We start from the raw sequence: 26,895 nt of genomic DNA on the forward strand, positions 1-26,895 counted from the left end.
AAATCAAAAGTCAAGATTTGGAGTAACTATTTAGAGTTACTCTTGGAGTCAAAATGGATGAGATGATGTAAACAAAAAAAAATGAGATGTGTAGCTCAACTGATTAAGCTAGTTGAGCTAAGGATTAAGGAGTAGGAGGTCCGGGGTTCAAGTCCTGGAAAAGGCAAAAAAATTAACATAACATTGTAATACTAACAACTAACATTGCTTATAAAAAAAAACGCTTTGCTTATAAAAAAAAACGCTTTGAGTCAATATATCCCTCGTCTTTTTAAAATTGTAATGGTTATTAATACTAACAAAATACAAGTTCCCTTTCAAAAAAAAAATAATACAAGTTGATGGTAGTCGGGTTTTATTTACCTCACAACCGAATTTTGAATTATCGAAGTACTTTTTTTTTGGTTTACAATGAGCTGAGAATCGAACATATGACATATAATATAACGTACTATTCAAATCTCTCACAATATACCAAACCTAATGGCTTGAAGTACTCTTTTTCTAGAAACCAAAGAATTAATTGTTTAGTTGAAAATATTTAAAATAAAATAATAATTGGATTAAAAGTAATTATAATAAGTGTCTTTGAATTTAAAAGTTACTTTGACAAAGGAAAATTTTTTATACCAAATTATAAGTTACTTTACATTACCAACGAAGCATTTGATGCTATTTTTTCTATTATACCCTTAACTATTTATTACTCCGTCTTCTTTCAATTCTTCAGTTTATCGTTCTTATACCATTAATGAACGACAACTTTGTAAACTTAACTCATAATTTTTTTTTTCATAAAACATTAATTATATTTCCTAATTTATGTAATTTAGCAAGAGTGACTTATATTGTAGCATGAAAGGAGTAACCTATGCAAATTTGCACATGACAAAAAATCATTTAATTTAGTAAAAAACAAAAAACCTTTAATTATTATATTCTCTCTACATTTATTTATAGTAAACAATGCGATATTATACCAAACCACTCGGTTTATAGTGATGATATGGTTTGAAAAAAATACTCATTATTTACATGAGTTACAATTTAATTGGCTTATTAGGGTCATGCTAACCGGTACTCTCGGGATACTGGTTAAGGAAATCATGAAAAAAAAACTTTTTAATTGAAAATAACACTTTTTAAATTTTCAAAGAGTTGACTGCACAATTTTTGATGTTGTTTTACTATATATGGTTCCTTAAACATATATAGTAAAACAAAATAAATGATATGTTTGACCACTATTACGTTTGTCGATATAATCATTAATATCTTTAATTATTTATTATTAAAAATTTTAAAAATTATATAATTTAAAAATAACATATCGACAAATCAAATAAGATCTTGTATGCTTAATATTTGCATAGAAAAATAGAAAAATAAGTTGAATATAAAATCCAACATGTGACATATGAGCCTTCCCCATATAAAACTCACCAAACACAACAACGCAGCTCCTTCCTTCTTTCTTTCATTGACCACACTCCTTCATTATCAAAACCTTTTCTTCTTTTTCTTCTTCTTCAACCCCAAAAATATCATATTAATACCCTCTCTCGATCCTAAATCCATCAAACCCTTTTACTAATTATCAATCCTTTTTTCTATCATCATGAGATTCTCTGTCGATCCAACGGTCAACGATCTACCAACCATTGAATGAATAATCTCCAAGGTTTTTGTTGTTTTTTCCAATTCTGATTCATTCTGTTCTGCGTGGTTCCATATTAGATAGAGAGAATAAATAAATCAAACGAAAGAAAATGAGTGTCTCAAAATCTCAGGTGTGGCAACCCTGCAAGAAGAAGAGGCTCTAATATTATTCTAATAAAAAAAAAAAAGTCAAATACTTTAAATAGAGAAGCAGAAGAAATATCTAGGAAGGAAAGAAATAAGAGAGAAAGATGACGTCTCGTCCGTCGCCCGGCGTCAAAAGCAGCAACGGCGGACGGCCTAGAGCTGGTAAGTATGAGCTTGGTAGGACGCTTGGCGAAGGAAATTTTGCGAAGGTGAAGTTTGCTAGACATGTTGAAACTGGAGAACATGTAGCTATCAAAATTCTTGATAAGGAAAAAATTCTCAAGCACAAAATGATTCGTCAGGTTCATTTTCTTTTTTCTTTATCGTTTTTGTGTTAAATCAATTAATATTGTAAATTATATTCACTTTTTCTTATTTTATTTCATTTTTCTGTGTTAATTATCATTATTTAATTTATCTTTTAAAATATCTCTACACATATCCATTTAGCATAATTTGATTGAATGTATGTATGTGTAAAAATGTTTTAGAGTGTGTAGATAAATTATTTATTTTTTTCTCTCTATATTTTGTTCTAGAGTTGGTGTTAGAGTTTGATTATTAAATTACTTGGATGTGAATTATTAATTTATTTCTGTGTGTTTTAGCTTTAATTTTTTGATTTCTTGGCCAGTAAGAAAACATGTAGTTAACAGACATAATAGATTGATTACTAAGCATAGTAGCATCCGATTCTTCGTAATGATCGCCAAAGACAGAACCCTGATTACTAGCCGTCCCTGGTTATAATTTTTAAGTGGGTTCTTACCGATGATGATAATCTGTTCTTTTCTGGTTCCACTATTGATCCAAGTTCATCTGAAAGAGCTATTCTACCAGAAGAACCATGATCTTATCATTGAAAAGTTATTATTAAATAAAAAGTACATGTAAATGTGAATAAAAGTATTAAGATTTGGGGTGTTTTGTTTGAGCTAATTCTTCTGCTCACAATATATATACATGTTAGAAAAAGTGTGGTGTCAGTTTGAGGCCGGGAAATTGGAAACATGCCATTTCTATAGATTCTTGGAAGTACAATTCGAGAATAATGAAATTGAACTTAGAGAATGTGTATTGGATTTTCAATGTGTTTGTAAAGAAGGAATATGACAGACACTTTGTCAGCAGGTTAGTTAGTAAAATAGGAAACAATGTATGCAAAGAATAGGAACATTGTTGGTGAATCCCTCCACACGGAGACATAGTTTTCATAACCAACCTTAACGAATTCTAGTATGAACAACTTCTGCTAAATTTCAGGGTTTACTTTATTTTTTCTGAAGCACAAGTACTCTTGTCTTTCCTGATATTCTATTGTTCATTGTTATGCAGATAAAGCAAGAAATATCAACAATGAAACTGATTAGACACCCAAATGTCATACGCATGCATGAGGTTAGCAGGCAGTAAATTGCTTACATGTATTCTACATTTGCGTGGTTTATTTTCGATTCTCATATTTTCTCAAGTTTTATTCTTTCAGTCTTTTCCAACTTGTCCTCTGCATTGTAAACTACAAATTCCTTGTGTAGGTAATAGCGAACAGGTCAAAGATATTCATTGTAATGGAAATTGTGACTGGTGGGGAGCTGTTTGATAAAATTGTATGGCGGTTTTTACCTTTATATGTGTTTTGAAGACCAGAATTCTTCATATTAGCATTGTTCTTTAAAATCTCATTTTGTTGATTTTGTTGTTAACTTGATCCAGGCACGCAATGGGAGGTTGAAAGAAGATGAAGCAAGAAAATACTTTCAGCAGCTTATATGTGCTGTGGATTACTGTCATAGTAGAGGTGTTTGCCACAGAGACCTAAAGGTGTTCATTACTTTCTCATTCACATTTTCCTTTTGTTTCCTTGTGTGCGTGAAAGAGATAGAAGCATGGAAAAAGAATAAAAAAAATTAACATGTTACTATGTTTCATATATTAAAGCCTGAGAATTTGTTGCTGGATGCTAACGGAGTTCTTAAAGTATCGGATTTTGGATTGAGTGCATTGCCTCAACAAGTTCGGGTGAGTTTGTTGGCTAGTTTTAAAAAATGAGTAAATATAATTACGACTAAACAGTTGCTGCTTATTGTAATAATTATTATTATTATTATTATTTATTAATAGGAAGATGGGCTACTTCACACAACATGTGGTACTCCAAATTATGTTGCTCCAGAGGTATTTTAGCTCTACCTGCTAATTACCATTTCTTTAACTCAATTTTTTTTAATCACTGCTTCTTTATTATCTTAGGTGATCCAAAACAAAGGGTATGATGGTGCAATTGCAGATCTCTGGTCATGTGGTGTTATTCTTTTCGTTTTAATGGCTGGCTATTTGCCCTTTGAAGAAGACAATCTTGTGGCTTTATATAAAAAGGTGATTTTTACTTGAACTTTATCATTCTGATTGTCCTTAGTTCAAGTTTACGATGTTTCTATCGGGGAACATGACATATTGATATTGATATTCTTAACCTTTATTATGCCAAAAAATTAAGCCTTGTAGCAGTGTGTTAACGTTAATTAATTATGGAAGAAAATTGTTGTGTTTAGCGAACACTTTTATTGTGCATCTGTCCTTAAATACAGTCCTATATTTTAGGTTTCGTAATAGCGCTGGCTAATGCGGGTTTTTTTTTCCTATGATGAGTGACAGATTTTCAAGGCTGAGTTCACATGTCCTCCCTGGTTCTCTTCAAGTGCAAAGAAACTAATCAAAAGAATCCTTGATCCCAGTCCTGTCACAGTATGTGTAACTTGTGTTTTTCTTTGTTTAATCTCAATGTACTTTTCTACTAGTCTGGCTTTCAGTAAATATTCCTCATTTTCCCTCTTTTAATTTGAAATCAAATATGTGAAACTAACCTGTTTTTCTTTCTCTTAATGATTTGAAACAGCGGATTAAAATTGCCGATGTCATTGAAAATGAGTGGTTCAAGAAGGGATATACGCCTCCTGTGTTTGAACAGGCCGATGTTAGTCTTGATGATGTAAACTCTATTTTCGGCGGTTCTATGGTAAGTCTTTCAATGTTTTGTCTATCCTGATTAAATTCTGTTCTTCTAAGCTTTGGATTTTAGCCTTATCTCGATGTTCTTTTTTCTGCACAGGATTCAGATAGTATTGTTTTTGAGAAGCAAGAAGAAGGGCCTGTTGCACCTGTGACAATGAATGCGTTTGAACTTATCTCTAAGTCTCGGGGCCTCAACCTTGGTAGCCTTTTTGAGAAGCAAATGGTATGTGTATCTAATTTAAAAGATGAATTCTGTGCTTTTCTCTTATTAGAGCTTCCTATCCTAGCAATTTCATATGGATTTGTTTGAGGAAATGAAAATTAAATTTTTGTCTTACGAGGACCTTATCAAATTACATCATGATCCGATGACCTGTCTAACATTTCTTTGTATTTCACCCCTTTAACTCTATGTATTTCTATTAGTTGATAGTAAGTTGCGTGGTTGAAGATAGTTGTATATTGTGGTTGGTTACTAGGGACTTGTTAAAAGGGAAACAAGATTCACATCCAAATGTTCAGCGAATGAGATAATTGCAAAAATCGAGGAAACTGCTGGACCTCTGGGTTTTGACGTAAGGAAGAACAACTGCAAGGTAAAAGAACCTATGCTTATTTTTCTCTCTACATTTACCTCCTTTTAATTTTAGCTCCCATCTCTCAATATTTAGTGTATTTAAGGTTTCAATCAGTGGAGAGAAATGGATGATATTAAAATAGTTGTGCTTGCCGCACCCTATGTCCCTATTTACATGTCCCTTCCCTTGCACATTCAGAATATCGTTTTCGTGATATTACTTGTTTACTCCTTAGTCAGATTTGCTGTTGTTAAGTTTCTGTTTCTGATAGTATATCTTATTATGTATTTCAGTTAAGGATTCATGGGGAAAAATCTGGACGGAAAGGTCATCTATCTGTAGCCACGGAGGTATATGTTTTGAAATTCTTTCTCATGATGTCAGGCGTACTCCGTGCTAATTTATTGATATTCAGGATTGTCTCTAATGATTTTATAAGTGATTCTTTCTAGATCTTGGAGGTGGCCCCTTCAGTTTACATGGTTGAGATGCGAAAATCTGAAGGAGATACTCTGGAATTTCACAAGGTAAGTTCAACTCACAAATCATTATGTGTTTCCATACATAAGGAAATACTCAACTCTCAGTGAGTGGCTAGAGGCAATGTTATCGATGGCGGAACATGGTGGAACGCCAAAAATCCGCCATATGGTGTTTCCATATCCGCCATAAAACTGCCATCCTTCACAAATTGGCCGTGGCTGTTGTCAAAATACAAATTAATAGTAATATTACAATAGGTTCTCAAGAAATTCGAGAATCTTGATCTCTCCCTCCCAAATTACCACTTTAATATTCGGAATAATCTACAATAGCCTACAATTTCCCTTTTATTCACACACAATACATAACTAACTTAATAACTACTTATTAAATAATAACTTACATAATTACTGCCATAGCTGCTATTATAAAATATAATATTTATTAATTAATAATAATAGTCTAACACATGCTCTGACTAAGTTGTCTGTATTTGCAGTTCTACAAAAATATATCTACTGGGCTGAAAGATATTGTTTGGAAAGCAGATCCTATTGCTGAAGAAAGTGATGATGGTTAGTTTTCTAATCTAGCAATCCTAATTAATAATTGAATTGACAAATGAGGATTTTTAGCAATTTTTGTTAATGGCAAATCATTCTTGATGGTGGCATGTTATTTTGTGTGTTTTTTCGTTTTGTTTGAAGATTATAAACATTTTTGTGAATATTTATGGTATTATAAAATATCATTATTTTATTTATAAATTTCAAATGTTTGAGACATTTAAAACTGCTGATTTGTTTGCATCTATGTCCGTTAGGGTGACTCATTTTAACTCATTCTAAAAAAAATGTAAGAATTTATTTTTTTGGAAAAAAATTTCGAGAATTGGAACATTTTTTCTAAAAATAAGATCAGGAACTTCTTTTCCGAAAAAAACTCTGAACTTGCTTTCCTTGAAAAAATCAGGAATTTTTTTTCCGAAGAAAATCGGGAACTCTTTTTTTTTCCGGAAACAACATCAAAAATAAAAGATTGGGAACTTTTTTCCCGAAAAAACATTGGAATTTTTTCTCCGAACAACATTGCTCACCCCTAATGTCTGCTACTATGACGCAGTTGTTAGGGCTACCAGAAGGATACCATTAAATTTATTTGCTGCTTGAGTTTTTTAATAAGTTTTATTTGGTATTAATTACAGAAAGGTAATTTTTTAAGAAGTTTATTCATACAAAGAAAAATTATACATTGGAAGATCTGTAGTTTTTTTTTTTTGAAACGGACAATGTTTGTTAGATTAATATTTTTTGCTGTTTCGTCCCGGGTTAAATTCAAGACCTCTAACTTCTTTTAACCTTAACTATTATTTTAGATCAAATTATTTTTCTCTGTTTTGAAAAGTGACTCTTCTTTCCTGAGGTATTAATGTACTTAAATCCATTTTAATGTGAATGAGCATGATATGGCATTCTTTTGTGCAGCCTGTATTATTCTCTTTGGAGAGGGTAATTTATGCAGCAAAATCTTTGTTAATTAATTGAGATTTGTAATCTAATATTTCTTTCAATTTGTATACAGGTGCCAGTACCTCCTCAAAATAATTGTTACCCAAGTCTTCATCATTGTACAAAGTATAATCACATACTTGTGTATTATTATTGGATAAGAGTGGGCAATAGCTAGTATTTTGGCCTTGAGATATGATTTTTTCTTAATTATATATTTGATATTGCTTTTTAAATAACCTTTTACTTTTTGGTGCTGTGAAAAACATTACAAATGCAAAGGAAAACCGGCTCAATAGAAGTAAGAGATTTCTAGCATTTATCTGTATGATTAGTGATTTAGCTTATTTGTTCAATAGCTTTTGGGAACAAATATTTTATCTTAAGTGTAAAACAATCGAAGTTACGGCTCTTCTGTCGTTGCTTTTGCAGATAATTTTGTTCATATTTATTTACCATTTTTAAAGTTCAATGCAACATTTACGAGAGATATATCGACTCCAAGAGTAACAAATCTTATCCCTTCATTCTAAAGAGTTACTCCAAAGAGTAATTTTGTATATTCAATTTGTCCACTACATTGGAAACGATATGAGTAACCGATACAGAGTCCACATATTGGGTATACTATTGGAGACCTTGCTAAAGTTTTTGGTGATTAACTGATACAGGTGCCATGTTATGAACTCATCTACTACAATTGGGCCTGAAGCTACCATTCCTATAGTTGGGCCAGAAACTGTGCAGGGAAGGCCCAAAAGAAATATCAAATTGCCAATTAAGTTGAATGATTATGTGTTGAGCAAACAAGGACCTTCTAGAGCATGATGAGTCAGAGAATTGATTATATGATTATATCTTTGCAATGAATAATCCTTGTAATTGTGGAAGTTGTTATTATCCCTTATTTCCTTCCTTTATATGTGTTGTAATTCCTTCTCTTTAAATCATCAATGAAATAAACAATTCTTCATTATCTTATCTTCTTGGGAGGTTTCTTAGTCCTCGAACTCTAAGAATTTTGTTTCATAACATTGGTGCTTTCATTGAGAGAGCTCCTTCCCGCATCATGGCTGGTTCACATTCGAATTCATCCGATCGAATTGACGAACTTGCACAACAAATGTCAGCGGTGCTCATCCGTTTGGACGCGATTAGCAACCGTCTTGATGAGCAACCTCAACCCACTGCTCAGTCCATTGTTTCTACATCAGCATCAGATTCCCCACACCGACCTCGCCTTAAACTTGACGTTCCACGGTTTAACGGCGGCGACGCTAACGGGTGGATTTTCAAAATATTCCAATTTTTTACTTATCACCAAACACCGGAAGAAGACAGAATCACCATCGCTTCGTTTTATCTTGACGGTCCTGCTCTAGCTTGGTATCAGTGGATGTATCGCAATAGTCAGATTGTTTCATGGAATCAGTTTCTCCGAGCACTTGAAACTCGATTTGCTCCCACGGCTTATGACGATCCGAAAGGTAACCTTTTCAAACTCACACAATCAGGGTCTGTTAACGATTATTTAACTGAGTTTGAGTCACTTCCTAATCGAATCGTTGGGTTGTCACCACTGGATCTGTTGAGTTGTTTTATTTCGGGTTTAAAGGTTGAGATTCGTAGAGAGGTTTTGGCTCAGCAACCCAATTCACTCTCACAAGCTGCTGGATTAGCCCGTCTCCAAGAGGATAAGATTCAAGATCAGATCAAGGCATCACGTTCCAAACTGTCTCCGCGTATACTGCTCCTTCTCGTCCCAATTTTAATCTACCGGGGCGTCCTGCACTTGGGTTATTACCAGCTCCACCTTCCAAACCCAGATTTCGTCATTTGTCTGAACCGGAATTAGCGGAACGTCGAGAAAAGGGGCTCTGTTTCAACTGTGATCAAAAATGGTCAAAACAACATCGTTGTGGTGGTCGCACATTTTTATTATTGGCTGATGAGGAAGATGAAGAAGTGGATCCCAGTCAATTGGAGTCAACAATTGATATTGATACCTCCCCTCCTGATGATACACCACAGGCACAATTGAGTTTACATGCCTTAGCTGGGTTACATGCCACAGATACCTTTCGAGTTGAGGGCCAAATCTTGAAACAACCAGTTAATATCCTTGTAGATGGGGGCAGCACCCACAATTTTATCCAGTCAAGTGTGGCAAGTGCTTTGGGCCTTCAACACAGTCCAACACCTTCACTTAGAGTAATGGTGGGAAGTGGTCAGGAATTAGTTTGTTCTCATGTTTGTTTAGGGGTGCAAGTAGTGATTCAGAATCATCATTTCACTGTGGACTTGTATGTTTTGGGCTTAAGAGGGGCAGAGGTAGTACTTGGAGCCCAATGGCTCAAACAATTAGGCCCAGTTCTCATGGATTATCACACCCTAACCATGAAATTTTTTCATCAAGGTTCCTGCATTGAATTACAAGGTGACACCTCCTCTGTAACCTCTACCCTCAACCTTCACCAATTACAAAGGTTGACCCGTTCTGACACTGAGGCCCAATTTTTCTCCCTCAAGGTATTTGACCCAACTCAAGAATCTCTTATCCTACCATCTACACCTCACCCTGACCCAAGAATTCATAAACTCCTTCACCATTATAACCACCTCTTCACTGAACCCAAACAACTTCCACCACCACGACCAACTGATCACCATATTAACTTGATTCCCAATGCCACTCTTGTGAATGTTAGACCTTATCGTTATCCACATGCCCAAAAAACTGAGATTGAGAATCAAGTTGCAAAAATGCTGAATACAGGGTGGATTCAACCAAGCACAAGTCCATTTTCTTCTCCGGTGCTTCTGTTGAAAAAGAAAGATGGTACATGGCGCATGTGTGTCGATTACCGTGCTCTTAACGCCATTTCTGTGCGTGATCGATTTCCCTTACCCACCATTGATGAGTTGTTGGACGAACTTGGAGAGGCGCGCATATTTTCTAAATTGGACTTGACTTCTGGTTTCCATCAGATTAGAGTAGCTCCTGAGGACATTGCAAAGACTGCCTTCCGGACACATGCTGGTCACTACGAGTATTGTGTGATGCCATTTGGTCTTTGCAACGCGCCAGCTACATTCCAGGCTACAATGAATGAACTGTTCAGGCCATTGCTGCGCAAGACTGTAATTGTTTTCTTTGATGATATCTTGGTCTTTAGTTCTTCATTAGACATTCACCTTCAACACTTGGAACAAGTATTTGGCGTCCTGTCACAACATCAATTTCACTTGAAGATTTCTAAGTGTTCCTTCTGTCAGCCTCAAATTGCATATCTTGGTCATGTGGTAGCTGCTGGCACAGTTGCACCAGATCCGGCAAAAATACAAGCAATTATTGATTGGCCTCCTCCTAAGACAGTTAAAGGGTTGCGTGGATTTTTAGGCTTGTCTGGATTTTACCGGAAGTTTGTTCGGGGATATGCAGCTTTAGCACTTCCTTTAACACAATTGTTGAGAAAAGATGCTTTCAAATGGTCTCAGGAAGAACAAAAGGCATTGGAAACATTGAAGCAAGCTTTGGCAACAGCTCCAGTTCTTGGGTTGCCTAAGTTTGATGAACCATTCATTGTCCAAACTGATGCCTCTGGTAAGGCTGTGGGAGCAGTTTTATTGCAAGGGGAACACCCTCTTGCATACTTCAGCAAGGTCTTTTGCCCGCGTATGATGAAAGCCTCGACATATTTGCGTGAATTACATGCTGTAACAAGTGCAGTCAAACGATGGAGACAATACTTGTTGGGCCATTACTTCATCATACAAACCGACCACAAAAGTCTCAAGGAGCTCTTAACACAGGTTATACAGACCCCTGAACAACAATTCTATTTGTCTAAACTGTTGGGATATCACTATGATATTCAATATAAACCGGGAAGTACCAACACGGTTGCTGATGCTTTGTCAAGATCATTAGACCCCTCTGATGCTTCTATTATGGCCTTATTTGTTCCCCTAGTTTGTGTTTATCAATGAGTTGAAACAAGATTTAGAGGCAGACAGTACATTCCAAGAATTGCGTGCTTGCATTGAAACTGATCCTGCTGGGAACCCAGGATATGCAGTTAAAAATGGTTTGATTCTCTATCAAGGTAGAATTTGGATCAGTCCCATGTCGCATTACAAGTCTCTTTTGCTGAAGGAATTCCATGAAACTCCAATTGGGGGCCATGCTGGTATCATTAAAACCCTCAAGAGACTTGCAGCAAATTTTTATTGGAGTGACATGAGGAAGGAAGTGAAGCAATTCATTGCTAGTTGTGTGATATGTCAACAGACCAAGTATAGCACGGCGAAGCCGGGGGGCTTGCTTCAACCTTTACCCATCCCTTCTAATGTTTGGGAAGATATTTCCATGGATTTCGTCACCGGGTTGCCACAGTCCAATGGATATTCTGTCATTCTTGTGGTGGTCGATCGCTTTTCAAAAGCTGTTCATTTAGGCGCACTTCCCGCTCAATTCACAGCTTATAAAGTGGCGGAATTGTTTATTAATTTGGTTTGTAAAATTCATGGTCTTCCCCGAAGCATTGTCTCCGACCGAGATCCCATTTTCATTAGTAAGTTTTGGGCTAATTTGTTTAAATTTAGTGGAACATTGCTGCGGATGAGTTCTTCTTATCACCCACAAACGGATGGCCAAACGGAGGTTACTAATCGCACCATTGAACAATACTTAAGGGCCTTTGTCCATGCTAAGCCTAGCATTTGGTTTCGGTTTCTACCATGGGCCGAATATCACTATAACACAGCTTATAATACATCATCTGGTCTTTCCCCTTTCCAAGTCATGTTTGGAAAACCACCACCTTCCATTCCTTCCTATGCTATAGGCTCATCCTCTGTTGATGCATGTGATTTATTGTTGAGTGACAGAGCTGCTATTCTTGAGTTACTTCGCAAGAATTTACTTAAAGCCCAACAAGTTATGAAGCATAATGCAAATGCTCATAGGAGGGAAGTTAATTATGATGCAGGAACTTGGGTGTATGTCAAATTGCAGCCTTATCGCCAAACTTCATTGACCAGAACTAAATACAACAAGCTTTCCAAACGTTTTTATGGACCATTTCGCATCATCGAACGTGTTGGCAAGGTGGCTTACAAGCTAGAACTCCCTTCATATTCAAAGATTCATAATGTCTTCCATTGTTCAGTTTTGAAGCCTCATATTGGTTCTATTCCAACTGTTGTGGACGATCTGCCTCATGACGCTGTTGATAACCACCCATTAGTCTCACCGTTGGCAATACTCGCCACCAAAGAAGAATTTATTGATGGCAAAAACCAAGTGCAGGTCCTGGTGCAGTGGGAAGGGCTTTCCCCTGATGAGACTTCGTGGGAATCTTGGAATAAACTACAAGCTGTCTACAACCTTGAGGACAAGGTTGGTTTTGATGGGGAAGGCATTGTTATGAACTCATCTACTACAATTAGGCCTGAAGCTACCATTCCTATAGTTGGGCCAGAAACTGTGCAGGGAAGGCCCAAAAGAAATATCAAATTGCCAATTAAGTTGAATGATTATGTGTTGAGCAAACAAGGACCTTCTAGAGCATGATGAGTCAGAGAATTGATTATATGATTATATCTTTGCAATGAATAATCCTTGTAATTGTGGAAGTTGTTATTATCCCTTATTTCCTTCCTTTATATGCGTTGTAATTCCTTCTCTTTGAATCATCAATGAAATAAACAATTCTTCATTATCTTATCTTCTTGGGAGGTTTCTTAGTCCTCGAACTCTAAGAATTTTGTTTCATAACATGCCATCAAGCTTGATAGTGGAGTTAGGCACGTGGGACTTTCGAAATTTTCTCATCTCACCCACTCACTTTCTCCCCTACCCCTCTAGCAATTCGGAAAACGTTTTCCAAATTTTTTATAGCGTAAATTTTACACTAGAAAAACAGTTCGATATGTATTCTCCGAATTTTTTTGCGTGCAAGGGGAGTAGGCGAGAAAGTGAGTGGGTGGGATGAAAAAATTTCGGGACTTTCTCATACACAAATGGAATTGTCCTATTCCTATAGTGCTGAAATGGTTAGTGGTAGTAACTGAAAAACAAGTAGGCCATAATTTATATCTTAAGGAGGGATATATTAACTTCAAGTGTAACTTTAAAGAATTATTCCAAACCTTATTCCTTCATTCTATTTTAATCAAATGGCACATAATATTTACTCTGTGGTTCTCTTTTGAGTCTATTTCTAATTAATTTCTCAAATTTCTCTTGCTTAATTCTCATTAAAACTTCAAAGAATTAAGCTTCAGCCCGTGTTCGTCCAATTCAATTTCACACATTCTTCTCATATGTGCTCCAATGGATATTGTTTCTTTTGTTTGGATTGGAGTGGTGGATTAAATTCGTGCTTCAATAGTCAAACTCATACGTTACATGGGTTTAATGCCATTAGTTTTTTGTTTTTGTTTTGTTTTACTTTTAAACTTTTTCTTTTCGTGTCCCCGTGACTCTTACGTGCATCTTGACATTCCAAATTTATTCCCATCATTATTTAGGATACGAGTATGTAAAATGACAAAAAATTGAAAAACATTGTTTGCACTGCGAATGGTGTTCACATGGCATAAAGGGAACCTGTCTGCAGTAGAAAAACACAGCCTCACATGCAGTCAAAACTGATTGGCACATGGCCAAATGTGATTGGTCATATGGGTGGCGACAATATCAATGTGTACTTTGGCATAATGGGTGTTGAGGATTCTTACTAAACAACCTTGACATCCATCAATGAATCTCATATGAATGACATAATTCAATTTTGAAATTTTGACAAAAAAATTGACTTTAAAATCATGTGATTCACTTGACGAGTTGAACCAACGAGCCGAACTGAGTTTGATTGTGAACTTAAAACGAGTCAAGCTGATGTGAGTTCGACTCAACTCGACTCATTTCCAGACTGCAATAGATGAGGACGAGATCAAAATGAAATAGTAGGGTTCAATTAGATACCACAAAAACTATGTCTTGGCTCCATGTCCTCATATACGAGTCAAATAGAAGAAATCAAATAACTTTCCTGTTAAATACGTCCAAAATAATACTTACAAAAAGCATTAACAACGTTTGACACAAACAAACATAAAACAGTAGAAGATCAATCCATCAGACAACTATTTGTACAAAGGGGATGCTGTTTTCAAATCTAATGTACTTAACATGTACTTGCTGCATGGTACCAACACTCTAAATGCCTGGTATTTGTTCGCAATTAAGCATTAAACCAAAAATGAGTTACCCGGATTTAAGAATGATTTGGTGTTCAAAAGGAAACATCTTCTGAAATAAATGTTGTCCATGCATCCTGCTACAAAATAGAAAATGTGAACTTAACTTGCACTTTGAAAATCCATGGTCTAAGAGAAAATGTCTCTTAATATCTCATTTTATATCACTCAATCCTATTAATTGATACTCCCTCTTCTCTCTTGATTTGTTGACCGCCTTTTTAATACTCTAACCCAATAGAACTGTAGGTTTAATACTAACACAATAATGGAAATAAGCAACCTGAGATTAAAAGCATCATCTGAAAAACTTTCTATCTTAATTAGACTTTAGAACTTAAGATAGAGTGTCTCTTCATCTCTCTTTTTCGTCACTCAACCTTAATGATTGATACTCCCTTTTGAGCCACATTTTCAGTACTATCACACACTAACAGGAACAAGACACCCGAACTGAACAGAATCTCCATCTAAACAATTTAATTTCTCTATCTGCATAGCGCATAGCACATAGATATATATGTAGTCTGTACAACTCAACTCTCAAATTTAAGTAAAAAAAAAAGTCTTATTTGGTGGCCCTAAACATAAACAAAACTCTTTTTATCTTTTTATAATTGACACCGGAGGAGTATATACGTTACAAACCTGAAGAATGGAGAAAGCCTTGTCTGCTATGTACTTCTGTAAGAGTGTTGCTCCTCTTTGCTGAAGTTTGTCAGGGTGGAGGCATAATCTTGCTTTCTGATACGCCTTCTTCACTTGCGAGCTTTCGATTAGGCTCATATAAGGAACAGCAGACCAACCACTCTCAGCACACAGAATCTATCAAAAAAACATACAACCATGTCAATTCTCCTGTTAAATGCATACACCAGTGGTATGATACTACAAATTTTTTGAATAAATTGTCATGTATAATTGGTCAACAAAAGCGAAAACATTACATTATGTAGTGTTGAAAGTAGTAGCCTGATGTCAGTTTCCTTGTCAGATGACCACAATCTTATATCTATGTCCAACTTCTCTGTTTCTGTTTGCACCTTCTGCAGAAGCACAATTTGCTTACTACCTTGCCTTGCCAGAAGACCGTCCATACAATAAATGGCAATAGAATAACCAACAAAAAGCATCTAGTTCTTATGTTACCTTTGGAGATTCAATCATTCCGATGTCGTCGTCATGGTATTCACATACACAAGGCCTTCCTGCATTAGATGAGATCAGATGTAAATATGAAGTGTCTGCATTGGTCAGTTACAGAAGACCTATTGTGCATTAAATTTGTAGAGACATTTTTTTTTCTTCTTATATTTGAGTGGTTAAGACAATAACCTCCCATTGCAGCAGTTTCCTCATTTCCATTGTTTCTCAACCCTGCTGATTCTTCATTATTTCGCGATTGAAACTTCTCTTTGGCCCATGCAATCGCTTCATCAATGGCTTCGGTTCCACAATTTTCCTCTCTAAGGTTAGACTTAGAGTTAACCTCTATAACATAGGAGCTCATAACTTCATCCTCATCATCATCGTCATCCAGCTCTATAACTAGTTCCCGAAGCACATGATCATGAACTGCAGATTTTGGCTGATCGGGTTCTTGACAAACTCCAGAGACAGAAGAAAATGGGGGACTGAGTTCCCAGTCATCTGTGGATAGTTTGATGCTTTGATATGAATTGGATTCAACACTAATTGTTTCTGGGGATGTGACTTTTTTTGAGTGCCCATTATCCTGACATTGGAACTCAAATGATTGACCATTACATGCAAAAATTGGCTTCTTTTGTTTAATTTGTTGTTCCTCATGCATCAAAGTGGATGAGTTCCATTTATATGGGACTTTGATTGGCCTGTAATGTAACAATCATTAAAGAAGCTTTAGAATACCATCCTTAGGAGATTTGGATTTGGCTCTTGTAAACTAAGTAATCTCAACTCAACCATTAAATAGAAAATCTAAGCGTTGATATTTCAATACGCCTATAATTTGTTATGCATTCATTCACACGTGATATCAAACTATCAGTTATTAATTAATTCATTTATCAATGTTTGATATTACTTACTTTACGCTCAAGCGATTCTACTTACTACTTAGAGTAGCCATCCACTCAAGTTATCATAGTTTAGGGAGTCCCTACACATTGTGGAAAGCATAACTAGCAACAAAAATTCAGCCTACACATCTAGTTCTGAATCTGCTAATCAAACTAAAACCAATCAGCCATATAATTTCCAACTTCTATGCCTGGGATCGCGATAACAAAGTTTTTGCCTGTTACATACATAACAGAAATTGAGGCCACATCAGCCATATTTGATCCCCATTTCTCCTGGAAATAAAACATTGCGGACAATCCTCCCCTGCCCCAAACCCCACCAGGGATATCTTCCCATAATATATTTTGGCTGTTTGAGAAACACAGGTCAAATTAAGACATTTACAAAAATCTCTACTAAGTTGTGAAAATTTGTATACCCTCCGATAATATATTATTAGCTATAATTGACAATTTTCACATAAGCAGCATGAATACATCGCCAATGATAGCTAATAATATTACGGAGGGTAAAACTGTCAATTCCCATAATAACATAACAGACTGAAGCATAACCAGTTAGTTAGTTGGGATTTCAGTTTGAGTACCTGAGCTTTGAAGTAAACGCTGAAAGTGCCACGTCATCACTGATCGCCGGACGGAGAGGGCTCAGCTCCTCGGAGCTTAATGCCGATGATGAATTTGATTTTGATTTTGCTTTGGATTGTGATCCTGACCGTTCTCTTGATCTCCGGTCATCGTCGGAACCAAAAATATCCCCATAAAACGCATCATTTTTCGCCGGAACCCTGAACGCCGGCAAGCTCCGGCCACCTTTGGTCAGCGCTGGAGACGTGAACGCCGGCTGCTTGAAAATTTCCGCGTAGAAAGAACTCGACCTGGTAAACTTGTGTTTGAGGAGGCTTTTAGGTGGACCACCAAAGACGTCCGCGAAGTCGTCGGCGTCCAAGGTTTCTGATTCGGAGACGTTGGTGTTTGAGAAGATGGACTGCCGTGTCAGTGAAGATGAACGGTCCTCCATTGATCGCCGTCGAGGAAGTCCCGACGTTAATCCCATTTGCATTCTCCATGACTCGTCCATTTCCCGGCGAGTTTCTCCGGTGAAGTTCTTTTTTCCAACGACCATTCACCGGCAAAAACAAAGTGTAGCACTGTGTTTATATATAAAGTTGAACAATGCAACAAATTAAATTATAAATGAAGAAAGAAAAAGTGATTCGTGAAAAAAGCCATTGAGTGACTTTTACTCTTCCTTTCTGATTCAACTTTTTATACTCCTCATTTATTGTCATTTATATGAAACCAGTGGGCCACGCACGTTATGGGAAGAAAAAAAAAATTTATATTACGGTGAATTTGTTAATAAAAGATTTTTATTGTTAAAAAAAAAATGTTTTATGCTATGGTGAGTTTGTTAATAAAAGATTATTATTGTTTCTAAAAAAAATCAAAAGTATTGTTGGTATTATGAAAAATCCACACCAAAACTATGTAAATGTATCATCTTTATATATATATATATATATATATATATATGTCATTATTGCTTAATTATCCTATGTATAAATATAATTTAATATTGATTTTTTATATTTTAATACAAATTTGTGGTATTAATGAGGGACGTAAAATTTGTCGTAGTCTACGGTCAGCTGCTTTGAATTGTTTGCTTTAAAATCATACGGTTTAGATTTTAATGTAATTTTAATTTTTTAAAATTTGAACAGTTTGATGTTAATCAGACGGCTGCGATCTCTTTGTCTGCATGCAGTCATAGGCATTGACAAACTTTTTTTTATTGTAAAATGGGTCTTATAATTTGAGAGGAGGAAGTATTAGTAGTTTGTTTGATTTATCTGAAACAATATTATTATAGTAGATGTTATATTTAATTACATATTTGGTCCCTTATATTTATTCTAGGTTCAAGTTTATTATTTATGTTTAAAAAAATTTAAGTTTATCTATAACAATATATAAAGGGGATATGGGAGTTTGGGCTGGCTTTTTTTTGTCCATTTTGCCCTTCATTATAATTTGAAATAACACTTAACAATAATACCAACAATACCCTTGATTTTTTTAGTAGCAACAAATTTTTTTTATTAACAAACTCACAATAAGATAAGAAATATCTTTTTTTTTTACATAAGTTAGACACAGGCAGGCGCGGAACGCGCTTTCCTGGCCCCTAGTCTTTTATAATACTGATGTCTAGGGATGCCAATGAGTAGGGTATGGGTAGGGTATTATAGTACTCATCCCCATACCCACAGTTTAAAAAAAATACTTGTATTCATCCTCATACCCGCGTGGGTAACAATCTTTGTACAGTGTAAACACCATGCCCATACCCTATGGGTATTCAAGTACCCATACTCGTACTCGTTACCCGCATTTTTACTAAAAATAAATCGATTAATTATAAAATATCATATCATTTTAATAGAATTAATAAAAATTCAAAGATTTTAGTGTTGACTCATGAAAATTATAAACAAAATTATTACTAATCTCGCGATAAAGTTCATATTATTATTGACATACTCATATTGTGTTTGCGATATATTATAAAATAAACATTTTTATTAAAAATGTGTAATAGTTTTATAGTGTTGTATTTTTTAAAAATTGATATACATATATTACTATATAATAATTTAAATAAAATAAATAAATATATACTATATGGGTATGGGGCGGGGTGGGTACTAAGGTACCCGTACCCACACTCATACCCGTTCATTTTTGCGGATAATTACTAATACTCGTTCCCGTACCCAAAATGCGGGTTTTTACCCTACCTATTGTGGGTATTTTTTGCGGGTACCCATTGGGTATGGGGCCAATTGTCATCCCTACTGATGTAAACATAACTTTGTCTTTTTATGTTTAAAAAATCTTAAATTGATCTTTTATGTTACTGATATCAACATAATTTTGTCATTTTCTGTCAAATTTGAAGTTAAATTTGTTTAACACTTTCAAATTGCACCCTTCTAAGTTGTCCACATATGCAACTCTATTAATCATAAAAACACTTTACACAAAAAACATATATAATGGACCAATTTAAATGCAAAAAATTGTATGAATTTTGAGCTTTTTTGTTGAATTTTTTTAAATGAGGTGAGTCTTTGTTGATTTTTTTTAGATGAGGAGAGTCTTATTTTTATGTTTTTATATTGAATTTAACAATTCCTTACAAATTCCTCAGCACTTACATCATTTTCTCCATGCAAAGGTGTCAGATTTCATCTTAAATCATCAATGGATTGTTCCATTAGACTTACAAGCTGCCTATCCTACACTCTTACCATATCTCAATCAATTCACTATTCCATTAGAAGATAAAGAGGACAAATTGATATGGATCCATAATGCTCATGGCGAGCTCACCCTTAAAGATGCATACTCCTTTTTCACAACTTCAGGTCAAAAAGTTAGCTGGGCAAAATCTCTTTGGAACATAGCTATTCCTCCTTCCAAGTCTTTTATGGTTTGGAGATTATTCCATCATAAGATGCCTACAGATGAAATTCTTGCTACTAGAGGAATGCAGCTGCCTTATATGTGTTGTTTGTGCAACAAGGATTCTGAAACTACCAACCACCTGTTTCTCGAATGTCAGTTTTCTCTTGCTTTATGGAATTGGTTGGCTGCTATTATTAATCATAGAATTGATGTCTCGTCTTTATCTACTCTATGGCAGGTCACAAGTGGTAATTGGAAGCAAAATCACAATTACTGCTGTTGTTATTTATATATTGAACTCCATTTGGCTTAGTAGAAACAATTTGAGATTCAAAAATATCAAGCCAAATTTCAATTCAATTACCTCTTTGATAATTGTCAATGTTTCATTAGTTGGTAATTGCACTAGATTGACTGCTGGTTCTTCTATTTCTGATTTTGAAATTTTGAAGTTTTTTAAGATTGAAATTCATCAATCTAGACCTGCTAAAATTGTTGAAGTTTTGTGGTCTCCTACACTAAATGGATGGTACAAATGCAATACTGGTGGAACTTCAATGGGAAATCCAGGGCCAGCTGCTTGTGCTGGAGTTTTTCGAAATTACAAGGGTGAGTTTCTTGGTTGTTTTGCTAAAAATCTTGGAATAGCTAATGCTTTATTTGCTGAAATCATGGGAGTTATTATAGCTATTGAATGTGCTTTTGAGAAAAATTGGAAGCAGCTTTGGTTAGAATGTGATTCTAAGTTAGTTGTTTTAGCCTTCAAATCCCCTCATGTAATTCCTTGGCAGTTAAAGAATCGTTGGCTGAATTGCATCACAAAGATAAAAAATATGATAAACTTGCCTCTTTTGGTCTTGCTTTGAACGATTATGCTTGGTGGAATATTTCTCCTATCATCATTAGAGAGGATCTTGATAGAAATAGGCTCGGCCTCCCGTTTTTTAGAATATGTTAATGTTGTTTGAGGGTTTGGTGTGGTCCCCCCTCTTTGTACTCCACTTTTCTTTTCTATAAAAAAAAAAAAAAACAATTCCTTACAAAATCTATTTGTAAAGTGATGGACTTAAATCATGCTCAGAACTATTGATATATAAGTGACTTAAATTGATAAAAACACTCTAATACATATTAGAATTTTACATTGGGCTTAAATCATTAATTTTATAAAATAGTTTTTATAAGATGAAATATGTCACTCTTTATAAAATTATTTTATTTCATATTGTTAAGTGGTGATTGTGAGTCATACAAGCAAAGATAACACAAGGTGTAGATTAGGTATTGTAACTAACTTGTAGGACAAGCTATTGTAAAGTTAGTGTAGCATAGCTTATCATAGATCTTACATTGTATATATAAGGATCATTAGTTGTACTTTGCATTCATTCAATTCAATAATGAAGAATCATTATCTTCAATTCTCTCTTTCCTTTTAGATTGTAACATGGTATCAACCGCCTTACCGATCCACCGTAACCGTTTTCTCTCACCACCGTAACCGTTTTGCTTCCGCCGTAACTAACTCTTTTCTTTCACATTTTCTTCTATCCAATTCTTCTCCTTACTTTGTTCATCCCGGCGATGGCCCTACCTCTGTCGTTGTTACTCCTCTTCTCACTGGTTCGAATTACCATTCGTGGTATCGATCAATGAAACGTGCTCTTGGCACGAAGATGAAATTCGATTTCGTTACTGATGCTCTTCCAATGCCAGATGATGATTTCGATCCTGCTTATTGCGCTTGGCATCGCTGTAATCAATTGATATCTTCATGGATTTTGAACTCTGTTTCACCATCTATTGCTCAATCGGTAGTATTCATGAAAAATGCTAGCGATATTTGGAACGATCTTCGTGAACGTTTCTCTCAACGAGATTTGGTTCGAATTTCTGAATTGCAACAAGAAATCTATGCTTTGAAGCAAGAAACTCGCTCTGTCACTGATTTTTACTCTGATCTCAAAACTCTTTGGGAAGAATTGGAGTTGTATCTTCCAATTCCTACTTGCACTTGTCATCATCGTTGCACTTGCGAGGCTATGCGTTCTGTAAGACGCAATCACTCCCTGCTTCAGATAGTTAGGTTCATAACTAGCTTGAATGATCATTTTTCCACTGTCAAGTCACAGATCTTGATTATGGATCCACTTCCTCCTATCAAAAAAGTCTTTTCTCTAGTAATTCATCATGAACGCCAAGGTAATTTCTCTGAAATTGATGATTCGAAGATTCTTGTTAATGCTGCAAAGAATGGAAAGTTTGCTTCTAGTTCCAAGCCTTCCACTCGTAATTGCTCATATTGTGGTAAAGATAATCATGTTGTTGAGAATTGTTTCAAAAAGAATGGTGTGCCACCACATATGAAGAAACCTTCATCTGCTCACAATGCTACAGTTGAGGGAGGCTGTAACACCCAAACCCATTATTTATATATTTCTACCTTTAGTAAAATCTTTTTCAAAATACGCGGCGGAAAATCAAAGTTTGTTATTATTAAAAGTCATGGTTCGAGCATTACACTCTTCAATCAAAATAATACTAATGTAATTAATTAGTAAAAACAGTGTTTATACAAATCTTAAATCAAATAATATGTTTATTGATTATACAAAACAACCTAGGTAAGGAGACTCTATATACAATATAAAACCCCTTTTCCCGTGTCACAATCAGAGCGGAGCTTCACCGACGACTCGACATCGAATACCACAAAATCCTGTAAAATCTGGACCCCCAACGATCCAGCACATAACACATAAAAGAGAGTTAGACAACATACTCAAAATATACAAGTGTAAGTAAATGGTACTTAAACACTTCTTCATAAAAACATGCATAATCATACATTATACATATACATCACCATCATTCATGCATATTCATATATCATGCATATACTTCATTTATCACATAATCAATCATCCACAAAATACACCAAACATATAGTTTCACGTCGTCTCGGACAATACCAAAACATCAACAAATACATTGTTCAGATTATGGTCATGACGGACCCTGCGTTGTTCATTTTATAGTCATGACGGACTCTGCTCCCCACATACGGATTAACAATCAACATTTACCAAGTATGTGTCAAACATCATTTATCATAAAATGCACACAAAATCCCTAATGCAATCTAATGCTTCACATTCATGTTATGTCCTCTAGACACCTCTAATGCATGTGGTACCATCGTCTTTATCAGAGTATCTCACCTCCGATATCCGTCTTTATCAAACAAATATAGTTCGATATCCTTCTTTATTGGACAAGCCAATATCCCTAAATATTCATGAGGCATGCACTCAAAACTCATGAATATATACATCAACAATTATGGCATATAGCCCATCAACACTAACGTGGAACACTATCCAACGTCCGTCTTTATTAAGATAATCAATACCTTAATATCCGTCTTTATCGAATAACATAATTCGATATACTTCTTTATTAGAATAACATAATTCTAATATCCTTCTTTATTAAGTTAATTAACACCTTAATATACTTCTTTGACATTTAAATAAACATCATCAATAATCATCTTCCAAAACAAGATACACACACATAATCCAATTGCATACATCATCACAAAAGCATAAGATTAAGTCATATTCCTAACACATATTCATGATCATCACAATCATATTTATTCTCTAAGATTACTCAATTAATCTCATACAATATGTTCATTATCCATATTATAATCATATATGTCTAATACAACAATTAACATACATAATATAACATGTTAGAACCCTCAAAGCCATTCAAATTCCAAAACAGCAAAGTGTTGTGCTGTCGCGGTGGCTAAGCGAGCCTTAGCGAGCTGTTCGCTGAGCGAAGGCTTAGCGAGCTTCAGCGAACCACACCAGTGGGTCACCTGCTCGTGGCGAGCTGCAGCGAGCTGTAGCGAACAGCTCCTGCCAGAACTGCTCAAAACATGCGATTTCCACCCAAATTCACCCAAAAATCCCATTTTTCATGTTATAAACCCCAAATAAGTTTATATTCATGTGCAACAAGCATATCTAAACACAAAATGACAGTTCATTTCTCAGATATACATCATAAACATCGAAAAAGTAAAGATTGAACACTTTTACTCAAAACACTCAAGAACACAATGTTCTTGAGTTTAATCCTTTATAAATCTCGTTTTTAACCATTAGATTCGTTCATACATCATGATAAGAGCATGTTAAACATGTTATGAACCTTAGAATCGATTTCCATTAAGAAAATCCATCCAAACTAAAACGAAAATGGGGTGGAGGAAGTTCGGGTGAGGAGAAATCGACATTCTCCCCTTCCTCGAGTCACCCACGAATATGAAATCTACTCTCTTACCTGGATTCGAAGAAAACACGACGAAGCTCTCGAATCCCTAGCTCTTCTTCTTGCCCTAGCTCCTCAAGCTCTCTCCTCTCTTCTCTCAAAAACACAAGAACATGAGAAATGAATTCTCTCTTCCCTCACTATGCCCATATGGGCGCTCCACACACACACAAGGCCCATTGGGCCTCAAGCCCAATTGGCTTGGCCCAATAACACGTTAACTCTCTCTACTCGCTTAATAACTAAAGTACTCGATAAATAACTCAAGTTATTAACTTAATTAAAATGCCACGTTAAATAAAATATTTTAACACATAAAAATAATAATATGAAAATTGGGTCGTTACAGAGGCAGTCATGACTCAACTACAGTTACTCCTCCATCTATCTCTCAAGAACAGTATGATAAGCTAATGTCTCTTCTTCAGCATTCAAATCTTGCACCAAATTCTATTTCTGCAAGCTCCAATCAGGTTGGTTCTTCCATGAGCACTAATTATACATCAGTGATTCACAAAGGTATTAACTTTTATTCTCATAATGCATGTGTTCTTAGTACTTGGATTATTGATTCAGGTGCTAGTCATCACATATGAAACTCTTTGAGTTGGTTTCAATCATATATTGAAATCAATCCTATTAGCATAAAATTGCCTAATGGTAACTCTGCAATTGCAAAATATTCAGGCATTGTCAATTTTTCTTCAAAATTAGCTATAACTGATGTTCTTTGTGTACCTGAATTTTCAATAAATTTGATTGCTGTGTCTAAATTGTGTAGTTCACCAAATTACATTGTTAATTTTTATGGTACACATTGTGAAATTCAGGACAAGAAGTGTTTTAAGATGATTGGTTCTGCTGATGAACATGATGGACTGTACCACCTCAATCTTACAGATAAAGTAGCTCATGTTGCTTCCATTGATGGTTCTAATCATACCTCAATCCCTAAATCTACTCTTTGGCATTTCAGACTTGGACACCCCTCTCATAGTAGATTAGTTAGCTTAAGAAATAAATTTCCTTATGTAACTGTTGATCATAATGGAATCTGTGACATTTGTCACCTTGCTAGGTTTAAGAAACTTCCCTATAGTAGTAGTTTTAATAAAGCAAATCATGCTTATGATGTAGTACATTTTGATATTTGGGGTCCTATTTCAATAAAGTCTGTTCATGGTCACTCTTATTTTCTAACTGTTGTAGATGATTATAACAGATTTACTTGGATCATTTTGATGAAATCTAAAGCTGAAACTAGATATCATGTCATTAGCTTAGTTAAAATGATACAAACTCAATATAATCATAAAGTCAAAATCATAAGGTCTGATAATGGACCAAAATTTTCAATGCATGAATTTTTCTCTTTAAATGGTATTTTATATCAAACAAGCTGTGTTGAATCTCCACAACAAAATGGCAGAGTGGAGAGGAAACATCAGTATATTTTGAATATTGCTCGAGCTCTTCTATATCAATCAAATTTACCAAAATATTTTTGGTCTTATGCAGTGTTACATGCCACTTATATTATAAATAAGATTACTACTCCTGTGCTTTAAAATAAATCACCACATGAGATGCTGCATAATGACCTCCCCAATTTGAATGATCTAAAAGTCTTTGGTTCTCTTGCATATGCATCTACTCTAAATGTTCATAGGTCAAAACTGTCTCCATGAGGCAGAAAATGTGTTTTCTTAGGCTACAAGCATGGTGTTAAAGGCACAGTTCTATATGATCTTGATTCTAAAGAAATTTTCATTTCCAGAAATGTCATCCACTTCGACCATATTTTACCTTACACCACAAGTAAACCTCAAATTCATTGGCATTACCATATCTCCATTGACTGTGACTCTCCCATTTCACTAACACCTTCTCCTGATACTTCTTCCACTACTCAAACACCAGCCAATACAGCCAATGATACTAACCAAACTGACACAACTAGTGATGTACCTATCATAACTGACAACCCACCTGCTACTTCACCCATTATACCTAATGTTATACCTGATAGGATAAAACATAGACCTTCTTATCTGTCTGATTTTGTTTGCAGTTCAATAGGTTCATCAAGACAATCCTCATCTATAGGTACTTTCTATCCTATCTCCTCCTTTCATTCCCTTTCTCAATTGTCTCCTTCATATAGTGTCTTCACTATGTCTCTCACACAACACACAAAACCTAAGACCTATAATGAAGCTTGTAAATCAGAAAATTGGATTCAAGCTATGAATACTGAACTTGAGGCATTTGCTCGTACCGGTACTTGGAAGATTGTGGACTTACCACCCAACATTAAACCTATTGGTAGTAAATGAGTTTATAAAATTAAGCATAAGT

General features: G+C 35.2%; 2 protein-coding genes across 2 annotated transcripts; one reads left to right on the forward strand and one right to left on the reverse strand.

Annotated features, from left to right (window-relative positions):
* The first annotated feature begins 1,392 nt into the window (after positions 1-1,392).
* Positions 1,393-7,859, forward strand: LOC123883599 (CBL-interacting serine/threonine-protein kinase 23-like). Its single transcript, XM_045932449.1, has 15 exons — positions 1,393-2,108; positions 3,142-3,204; positions 3,342-3,413; positions 3,520-3,627; positions 3,745-3,825; positions 3,928-3,981; positions 4,057-4,182; positions 4,462-4,551; positions 4,703-4,822; positions 4,916-5,041; positions 5,298-5,414; positions 5,690-5,746; positions 5,849-5,923; positions 6,379-6,454; positions 7,461-7,859. Exons 1-15 carry the CDS (start codon positions 1,911-1,913, stop codon positions 7,481-7,483), a joined length of 1,386 nt encoding a protein of 461 aa, XP_045788405.1. The 5' UTR covers positions 1,393-1,910; the 3' UTR covers positions 7,484-7,859.
* A 6,551-nt stretch (positions 7,860-14,410) lies between these two features.
* LOC123885721 lies at positions 14,411-17,969 on the reverse strand. The gene is made up of 6 exons (XM_045935037.1): positions 17,304-17,969; positions 15,989-16,506; positions 15,803-15,861; positions 15,601-15,699; positions 15,302-15,478; positions 14,411-14,730 (listed from the first exon to the last, which is right to left on the reverse strand). The coding sequence occupies exons 1-6, from the start codon at positions 17,840-17,842 to the stop codon at positions 14,689-14,691; spliced, it is 1,434 nt and encodes a 477-aa protein (XP_045790993.1). The 5' UTR covers positions 17,843-17,969; the 3' UTR covers positions 14,411-14,688.
* Between the last annotated feature and the right edge of the window lie 8,926 nt (positions 17,970-26,895).

This window comes from Trifolium pratense, linkage group LG5, assembly GCF_020283565.1.
Source record: "Trifolium pratense cultivar HEN17-A07 linkage group LG5, ARS_RC_1.1, whole genome shotgun sequence".
Lineage (NCBI taxonomy): Eukaryota > Viridiplantae > Streptophyta > Magnoliopsida > Fabales > Fabaceae > Trifolium > Trifolium pratense.

Coding starts and splice junctions, on each gene's coding strand:
- LOC123883599 (XM_045932449.1), top strand. CDS start 1,911: ATGACGTCTCGTCCGTCGCCCGGCGTCAAAAGCAGCAACGGCGGACGG. Junction 3,982..4,056: donor CAAATTATGTTGCTCCAGAG/GTATTTTAGCTC, acceptor TTATTATCTTAG/GTGATCCAAAACAAAGGGTA. Junction 4,823..4,915: donor CTATTTTCGGCGGTTCTATG/GTAAGTCTTTCA, acceptor TTTTCTGCACAG/GATTCAGATAGTATTGTTTT.
- LOC123885721 (XM_045935037.1), bottom strand. CDS start 17,842: ATGGTCGTTGGAAAAAAGAACTTCACCGGAGAAACTCGCCGGGAAATG. Junction 15,862..15,988: donor GGAAACTGCTGCAATGGGAG/GTTATTGTCTTA, acceptor CATCTAATGCAG/GAAGGCCTTGTGTATGTGAA. Junction 15,700..15,802: donor GAATGATTGAATCTCCAAAG/GTAACATAAGAA, acceptor GTGCTTCTGCAG/AAGGTGCAAACAGAAACAGA.